The sequence below is a fragment of the Dufourea novaeangliae genome, unplaced genomic scaffold (assembly GCF_001272555.1).
Source record: "Dufourea novaeangliae isolate 0120121106 unplaced genomic scaffold, ASM127255v1 scaffold141, whole genome shotgun sequence".
In the NCBI taxonomy this organism is placed as follows: Eukaryota; Metazoa; Arthropoda; class Insecta; order Hymenoptera; family Halictidae; genus Dufourea; species Dufourea novaeangliae.
In genome coordinates this window covers 448,434-457,760 of record NW_015374017.1, presented here as the reverse complement: position 1 = coordinate 457,760, position 9,327 = coordinate 448,434, and the positions used below count along the sequence as shown (strand labels likewise).

Below are 9,327 nucleotides of genomic sequence, written 5' to 3'. Positions count from 1 at the left end.
TGATGCTTACTGGAAGACGGTATTAGAATCTGACTGTAAGTGATTTACTTCTATTTCATTAAAAGAGAGGGTATATGAGGATACAGTTGTAAAATTTCCAATAATCATGATTATCCAAAGATATATAGCTACCTTATGTTCCCCACAAAACAACCGTTAAGTAAAAAAATCACGTTTACAAATCATTCCATTAAAATCATCTAAAAGTTATACCTTAAAACAAACAAGCCAGAGAAAAAAGATACACAGAGACATGAAAACGTTCTCGCGTTTAGAGACAAAAGAAAAGAAAGAAAGAAAAAACACATGATTAATACTGAGATATACAAATCACAGAATAATAAATGATTCAAAAAATGTCTTCTAATCCATTTCAACTGTATCCATTGACTCTCTCCGCTACGCAAACCACCGTTCCCGCAGAAGTGCTGGGCAACAAGACTCGATTGGGAGCATGAAAAACTCATGCAATTTGTCTCCCTTCCATCAATTTTCCTCCGTGTGTGTGTGTGTGTGTGTGTGTGTATGTGTTTTTTTTACATATAATGATTCGAAGAAACAACGGTATCTTAGCATCTTCGGCTCTGTTCCCGCGATCTGATGCTCCAGCACTCTAGTCGCACGGCTCTAAATTTATACATAAACAATCGGTAAACAATGATTAACGTATGAGACAGGTAGCACAAATACGTTGAGGCCCGATGCAGTCGTCGTGACAAAATGCGCCACACTGACGGCATATCACCATTGCACCTCTCATGTTACATTCGCAGGGGGGCGGTGGATCCCCACCAATGATCATACCAGGCGCCACGGGTTCGGCGCCACCGCCCCCTCTGCCGTCGGCACCTCTCGCCTTTAACGTCACAGCTTGATGGGAACCCTCCCCGGCACTGGCTGGCCTACCACGTACCAAATGCACACCAACGCCCATCCCGGCTATTTGGGGTGGCAACGGTGGTGCTGAGGACGCCCTAGGCGCACTGTCCCCGACGCCTGTCCTTTGTACAAGTATATATTGCCCTAGTCCACCAGTCGTTGTGGATCCTAATTGTGCTACGGTATTGCTTTCTGGAACCTGGAAAATTCGATCTCACCGTTAGCCACGAAATCAGTATTTCGATTGCCGTCGAACAAAACGCTGGAATTTTATAACGTTCTTTACGGTGGAAAAGTTTCCAATCAGGGAAATTCCATCATTCAGAATGTATTTAATTGTGTTATAATCACTCGCTCGTTTTAGCGAACGCTATCGCCTTGTTTACAGAGTGAAGTTATGTTATTATTTTCTACTACAATTTAGAAACTCAAAACTAGTTAAAAAGATTTATTTATTTTAGGTACCTGTATGATACAGTGATCATCACAAGCCACCCGCGAGATTAGCACTGTACACACAGAAAAATATAAAATAGTACACACACGGATGCAGGCTTGAGTTTCTATTTTTATACAAGTGATTCGAATGCAGGCTTGCGAGATTAAATAAAAGGAAATAAGCATGACTTCTCTAACACACATATATGTACTTTATACGATTCCGATTACTTTTCAAATTAATTAGTTTTTTTTTACAAGAGATTTGTTATTCAAGTCGTACGATGTTTGAGAATGAGTTTCATGAGAGCAATGCGCTTTTAGAAATCAGAATAAAACAGAAGAAACACAGTGCAAGCTAAACTGCAACGTAAACCGTTCAGAAGGGTGTACCGTACCTCTGCCGATGTGGCTTGACGCGCTGTGGCGAACACGTGTCTCAACATAACTGCCTGCGGTTTATTTTGAGCCGGTTTATTATGTTGTATCGTTTGCGACGGTTTTTGGGTCTTGACGGTGGTGATCGTACGACCGCCAGACTTGCTGGTGGTGAACGCCCCGTCACCTCTGGCAAGCAAGCTGGGCGGCGGTTTCAAATGGGCCTTCAACTGATCCCTGTTCGGCGAACTCTGTATGACCTGGAACGGCAACGAAACGTTTACCGTAATAAAAATAGAGTAACCACAGGTTCATTGCTTCAAAGACATAGCGTTACTGTATTGGTCTCTTTAAATTACCGCTTGACAGATCTGGTAGCTCCGTTCTAAATTCACAGCGCCTGGTGGTTCTTTCGTGGTGCTCCGAGATCTGCCTCCTCCTTGCTCCTTGTTGTTACTCCTGGAGCCCCTTTGACCGCCTTGATTATTCGATCGCGACGTTCTCGACGATACCGGGACCGTCGCACCGGGAAACGGTTGCTGTTGTATAGTAGCGACAACCGGTCGCGGTTGAGCCGACGGTGCCGTTGCTTGTTGCTGTATAACAATAGCATTCTGCGGTCGATTTTGTTGCACGCCGATCGTAACAGCCGGCACGACATTCGGCACTTGATTCTGCGTGACGACGTTCGTTCGAACGTTGTTACGCGCTACGTTATTCTGAACATTCAATTGGACCACCTCTTCTTGCGTTCTCATTATGTTCACTTGGGAATTGGTGGTCTGCTGCTGATTGGGCAACTGACCGGTGATCGGGGCGGTGCTGTTCAGAACCGGGGTGGCGGTTTGGTCGGAATGAAAACTGGTCTGCACGAATCGGATGGACTGCAATTGCGGGAAAGCTATGATCGGTGAGCTTTGCGGCTGAAAGTTCTTCATTATACAACTCGCGGTGGGTGCGCCGATCGCGAGACTCTCGGACTGAAACGGTGTCCCTTGGACTACCGGCAATTGTATACAATTCACAGCCGGCTCCACGTTCGAATCGGCGTTGATGAATTGTTGAGGTTGAGCGGTCGTGTCGGTTGTCGTCGGTGTCTCGTTACATTCATCCTGCGTGGTCACTGTGATGTTCGCAGCAACGGAACCGTCCAACGCCGCGGCTACTAACGGCCATGGAACTTGAAGTTCCTCTTGCGTCTTCAGGAACCAAGAGATAGAAATGTTCAGTAGAAGATAATTCTCGGGGCGTGCATGCACGGCTAGCGCGTTTACTATTTACAACGTGTACTTACCCTGGTCGTGTTATTAATGTTATTAACGGTCGGGTCTACCGACCAACTACATTCTAACATTTCGGAGCAAACGTAATTGTTCGCCTCCCGGAGAGCCTCCTCTTCGTTGCCGCCGTTCACATCTTGCTGATCACGAGCGTTCTCTGACTGTCCCGTGACGACCACTTGCGTTTCCGTCTCTTCCGTACTGTTCGTACCCATCTCCATTCCATCGAGAATCGGGTACATTATCTCTTCGGGGCATCCTGAAATCTCCTCATACGCTTCACGCATTTCCCCTCTTACCTAAAAACAAGTACACTCTTTGGTAAGACAATTAAACTTGCGAATTTTGTCTTTGCAATTTTACAGGGCTTCACCTCCAATTCGTGAATACGTTGTAACGTTTCGCTATCAATCTCCATTCCTTCCGGAATTTGTGATTCACCGTCTGTCGGATTCTCATGGGAAACCGGTGTCGTTTCCGTCCGATTGTTGTCAATCAACGCGGACTCGTCCATGACAATCTCTGTCGGTCGGACTTGTTCGTGCGTCGGCGATTGTTCAAGCATAGCTGCCGTTTCACAATCGGACATAGGATAGATTTGTTCCTCGGTGATTCGTGACACTTGTTCCTTGGACAACTGAGGTATTTGTTCTATCGTAGGCTGGGGTGTGCATTCTCCTGTCAACTGAGACGTTGCTTCACTCGGTGTATGACATACTTGTTCTGTTTGCTCGTTTGATCGCGGTGAAATGTTCTCATCCGGCAAAAGTATCGTATCTTCCTCGGAAACCTCCAGAATATGATCTTCCATCGGTTGAAGATCCTTGTCGCTTTCGGGTAAATGAATTTCCTCGTCATACGAATTTGAAATCGTTTCCTGGCACTCTTGCGCCGCAACTTTATTCTCTTCGACAGTCTCTTGTTTCGCCGGCGGTGTAACGGCTTGCTCTTTCTCCTCCGGTTTCTCCTGATGCATTTCCGTGTCTGCTATAGTTTCTACGGAACTTATGTTTACAGATTCTAAATGTTTTTCATCTATTAACGTATGCGTTGTTTCGTTATATTCCGCCGGTAACAGTTCTTGCATTCCCGGCCTCTCGTTCAAATCGTCCGAATGATTTATGGTAGCCTCCACTTTACAACTATCGTCCTCTATCTTATCGTCGGACATCATAAGCGGACAATGAGGATCCGTCGTCGGTGTATCTACATTCGATTCCAACCGAAGCCTTAAACTAGAACGCGTTACAGCCCCGCCGGTTCTCGATTCCGTGATACAGTGGAGACCAGATCTAAGTTTCGGTTCACGTTTCTCACCCCATATCGGCTCGAAATGTTTCACTTTCCACGGATCTAACTTATTTTTATCCCTCTCTGCCTCCATCTTCAGTCGTTGTTGATTTTCCGGTGTGAACTCTCCTTCGGCCAAGCGTTTACGCCATTCTAGGCACGCTCGTGCGAAGAATTCATTGTTTAATCCAGATGTAGCAGCATCCTAGGAGTAAGAAACAGTGCTATAATTACATATTTATACTCCCAATGGACTCGTACACTTTATGAAAACTCGAAGGTACACAGTATATTGTATGGAGCTCGAAAAATTGGACCTATAGGGAGCTATGAGATAATGAGCAATGCTTCTCAAGTTAGTAGACCAGCTACTAATGTATAATATCTATAGTCATTTGTATTACTAATGTATCAATATTCGAACAAATAAGACCAGCATTTTCTCCAGGCCCAAACATTTCTACTCCCTGTTATCGAAACAATACCATAAACACTACCTGTCTATCTACAGCAGGCAAAAGCTGCGCGAGTTTCCTTTGATACAAAGGCGGTAAACCTTGAAAGGTGTGCCTGTTCAAGAGGGCACGTAAACTCGTGCTGGCTAAAATACTCGCAGGTGATTCAAGATCCACGAGACCGGCCTCCAGCTGTGCAGTTGCCGAGAGTCTCTTCGTTGATCGCCGACGCCCAGACTTCAAACTGAACCCTGGCAAACTAGCCAGGACTTCTCTCATTGTGGCAGCAGGCTCTTCGGTTGCTATATTCGAAATTTTATGAAAACATATCATATAAGAGAATAAACTACTGGATTAAAGAACATGCTACAGTAATTTTCCATTAAACGGTAGACCAAGTTGATCCCCCAAGTTTCTACAATATCAGTAAGCCACACGTGAAGCAGACGTTTATTTTAAATTTACTTTCCATTAACTTAATTTATAAAATATCAGTTTCCAATGTTTTTCTATTTGTTGAAAAAGAATGAGAAACATAATATTGCAATGTAAATTGTTTCTGATTTCCTCTTTTGTAAAAGTACTTTGAACAAGCAATGAGAGATTCAACAATGATCCTCAAGAATAATATCTTATTCAGCATTTGAAAAACTACTGAAATGAATTTACTATTTCATTATATCATTACATCTTACGATATCTCGGTCTATAAATATATTGCTGAAGCCAAGAACCGTGTTTACATGTATTTAACATATTACACAATCATTCAAAAATCATTTGACACAGGATATCATGCGAGTGGCTTGGTGGGACAAATAATCTGTAACAAATGTGAATCGATTCGCTTACTAGTGTTAATATGTTGTACATTGTTCACTGGAGACGGTGGATCGTTCGGTGGAGGTGGTGGCAATGGTTTGACTACAATCCTTGGCAGAGTACGAGAATTGCCAGCTGCTATGGTAGTGTTTTTCCTACGTCTCTTGGCCTGCTGTCGTAGTGCATGTTTGATAACTTTTTTGCTGTGCACCATGCTAGAATAACCAGAGCAACCTGGACTGGTTTCACACCCTTCACCTTTGGCAAGCTCTACATCTGTGTCCATGACAGTACCTATACATCGGACATCGTTACGGAAAATGCCGGCGAGTCGAACATGGGGGGCCACGGTACCGTTTCATTCAACGAAACACGAGTTTCGCGACGGTTTATTTCATATTGCGCCTTAACGCTCGGCTAGCACGGGTTACCCCTTCGCGGGAGATAAACATTCCTCAAAAACAGCCCCGTGACATTCTCGAGGCGATCAAAGGAAGCTCCGTACGTTTCGCACGATGTCTAATCCATGTTGTACGAATGTCCGTGCACACACAAAACCCGATCGCATTCACAAACCTCGGTGTTTCTCAATCAATTGGCAGAATGCCATTCGGATAAAGCTCGCAACGTTCCGCTTCTGTCGGCCATATTGTATTTACATATTTATACCATAGACAACTATAGATAGGTAACTTTCCGCGGCGTGATCTAGGCGTTCTCAAAGCAACCACGAACCACTACTCGATGGATTTGAGACCGCGAAGGCGGGTAACGAAAAAGCGGAACCTACGTATCATTATCGTCGACTAGGTATAGAATAGACCTATCATCCAATGCTTTTTTCTGTCCTACGTTCATAGGGCTACGAGCCCTGTTACCATGTTAGTGTCAATATCCGACGTTACCGATAAAGCATGAATTCTGAGTATTATTAGCACAAATGAAGTGTTATATATTCCATTCATATTACGTGTATCTATATGATTTCACGAGAATAAAAACATGATTCAAAATGATGAAACAAAAATTCACGAAACATGAAACGGAAAAGTATATATTTTTTCACTTAACTACAAGACAATTTATTCTAAATGCATCGTTAATGGACATTTTTATTAATGTTACTTTTTACAGGTTCTTGTTTTATTCACCGTTCTCATAACGTAGAGGGCAGCAGAAAATCCCTGACTTTTTACACTATCGGTATTTCAGAACATGAGACACGAAATCCCATAAGATGATAGGTTTATCCTATACCTAGTCGGTTTCATTATTCTCTTATTACCGTCACTTTTGTCTCCTGTTGTCACGTACGAAAGTACAATTCTTGTAATGAATGTCAATTAAATTTATTAATTTATAAAATGGAAGTGTAAATAGTTAGGTTCGTACGTGTAATGCTTGTTCGTTCATTCCGAAAATTCCATTACGCTTAGCCGCCCGATGAAGCGTCCAATTGAAAAATACATAGAAAGGCACAGTAACTGCCAAATTTCATAATTCCATTGTGTATAGGCCCTAATATGCGGTAAATGTAGGCACGAATTGCAGTCTTGATATTCTACAAATTTACGCGCGATTTTTAAATTATAACTTGCGTTATTGTAATCGAAAATTCACTGAATAACAACTAAATGTCACGAGTAAAAAATATTTCAAGAATATAAAAAATTACATGAATTTTAATAATCATGAAGAACGTATGATCTGAACAGATATGAACTTAGGAAAAGAAAACTGGTTATTTTTGAATACTTTTAAGTGACTTCAGAGATTTTGCGTTATTATTATCTGTTATTACAAAATATCAAGTTAATACAAAGCAATAACTGCTGAGTTGACTTAAGAAATTATAAATCATTGAGCACAAATGACGTAAAGGAAGTCAGACATGTATTTCTTTTTTTACAGGATTTCTCTGTCGTAATTACAATGATTAAACAGTTTAAACAATATTATTATTCCTCGGGCCAGGGCTTTCCTATGCCTTGAGATGCACCCATTCGCGATGGATCTTGACTCGGATAATGTATAGGGGTTGTTCCCGGAGGAAAGATCGGCGTCGCAGCAGCAGCTGCAATCTGGGGCGGAAACATGAATTGGGGGGCGACTGGTGGAGGAGGTATCATCATTGGTGGTATCATGCCAGGAGTAGTTTGTAGATTGAAGAAGTTGTTTCCCATGCTTTCTGGTGGTGGTGGTAAAGCACCAGGTAAACCTGGTACAGGTTCTAGAATCTCTCTGGTCGCCTCTGCTGCTGACACAGTTTGTCTTCCTTGAGAGCGTCCCCATTTAATTGTCAATCTTCTGCCTCCCAGTATCAATTTATTGAATGTCCTTTCTGCTGCTGCTTCAGCTGCGCTTCTTTGCGTGTACTGAATGAAGGCACATTGCTGACGAGGAACCATCGTTATCGAACGTATCTCTCCATACTGATAGAAATGGTCACGCAATTGCTTTTCTGTTAACACATCCCCTAAATTGCCTATATATAGAGTTGTGATTGATTTGTCTTCTGGTGGATCTAACTTGGGCATTGCTGCAGCTCGACGCATTAATTTGTCAGCAACAGGATCATTCACTCCGTAATAACGATCCTTGATATTCTGATCAGCCAATGGATCATCAGGATCTGTTGGCTTCTCATGACGGTATGGACATTCTTCACCTCTCTTACATTCTCCCTTAACCCAGAAAGAACATATGTGCGGTCTATTCCTTTTATAATAAGGACTCGTTCTTGCCAGTTTCATCAACAAGTCACTGGCAGCTGCTGATTTACCAACAGCACCAGCTGGTGTCGTCGAATCTATTTTACCAATTTCACTATCTATGTTTTGTACGTAATACTCCTTGTTCACGTCCGATCTAGGGAGATCGTCTTTAATTTTAAGTGCGGCATCGCGTACTTGAATAGGCAAACCGTACTCTAAATCGAGTAAACAAGTTTGACATACATTTTTCAGGCGACTGCAAGTTTGACAAACTTCGGTCTTTTTAAAACGCATTCTTGCCCCGGGACACCATCTGAATACTGTGAACGGACGCATGCATATTTTACATTCTTTTCCATATTTTTCCTTTGTCTGTAAACATAGAAAGATTATTTGCTGATGTAACCTGTATATTCCTCAAGAATTATATATTCATACATTTTACGAAAATAAACCTACCATGCGAATATATGGATTGTCACCTAAACAAGTCTGACATAATATTGGAAATTCCTAAAATGAAATAAAATACGTTGGATAAATTTCATCCATTTTGACAACCTTATGAACATTCCATGATTAAACCTCTTACAGCGTCCTCCCAATTTTGTCTGTTGTAGGTGTTTGTTGTTTTCGATGTGGCCATTTTACACTATTCCGCCTAACACAAAACTTTATCTTCGGGTAACAATCACAAGAAAAAGATGCATAAACCTTCACCGAACGTTGTAATTAAACCCAATCATTATACTGTATTATACAACACAAGAGCAGCCATTGATGTTTATTACTCAATGACGATGATATGGATAGATGGCAAACACAGAAGGATTTTAGCATTTTCAACCAATCACGGTTACCAAAATGGACGTTATAGATGTTTTCATGAAAGTTACCGTGGACATTTGAATATCTCAAATAGAAATTCAAAGAAAGTTACTAAATAATTTTGTATTAATTTTAACGATTAAAGAACAAAATGAATGAACGGATAAATCTTGCAAAACTTCGAGAATAGAAACGTGACTGAACATAGGATGCTGATGAGTTTGAGAACACATCGATAACGGA

General features: G+C 41.9%; 2 protein-coding genes across 2 annotated transcripts; both read right to left on the bottom strand.

Annotated features, from left to right (window-relative positions):
- Positions 1-500: 500 nt before the first annotated feature.
- Positions 501-6,133, bottom strand: LOC107188843 (polycomb protein Asx). Its single transcript, XM_015577217.1, has 7 exons — positions 5,566-6,133; positions 4,763-5,024; positions 3,349-4,470; positions 2,990-3,274; positions 2,055-2,894; positions 1,716-1,955; positions 501-1,078 (listed from the first exon to the last, which is right to left on the bottom strand). The coding sequence occupies exons 1-7, from the start codon at positions 5,826-5,828 to the stop codon at positions 662-664; spliced, it is 3,429 nt and encodes a 1,142-aa protein (XP_015432703.1). The 5' UTR covers positions 5,829-6,133; the 3' UTR covers positions 501-661.
- Positions 6,134-7,334: 1,201 nt separating this feature from the next.
- Positions 7,335-9,036, bottom strand: LOC107188848 (pre-mRNA-splicing factor RBM22). The gene is made up of 3 exons (XM_015577225.1): positions 8,849-9,036; positions 8,716-8,769; positions 7,335-8,628 (listed from the first exon to the last, which is right to left on the bottom strand). Exons 1-3 carry the CDS (start codon positions 8,900-8,902, stop codon positions 7,501-7,503), a joined length of 1,236 nt encoding a protein of 411 aa, XP_015432711.1. The 5' UTR covers positions 8,903-9,036; the 3' UTR covers positions 7,335-7,500.
- Positions 9,037-9,327: the final 291 nt, after the last annotated feature.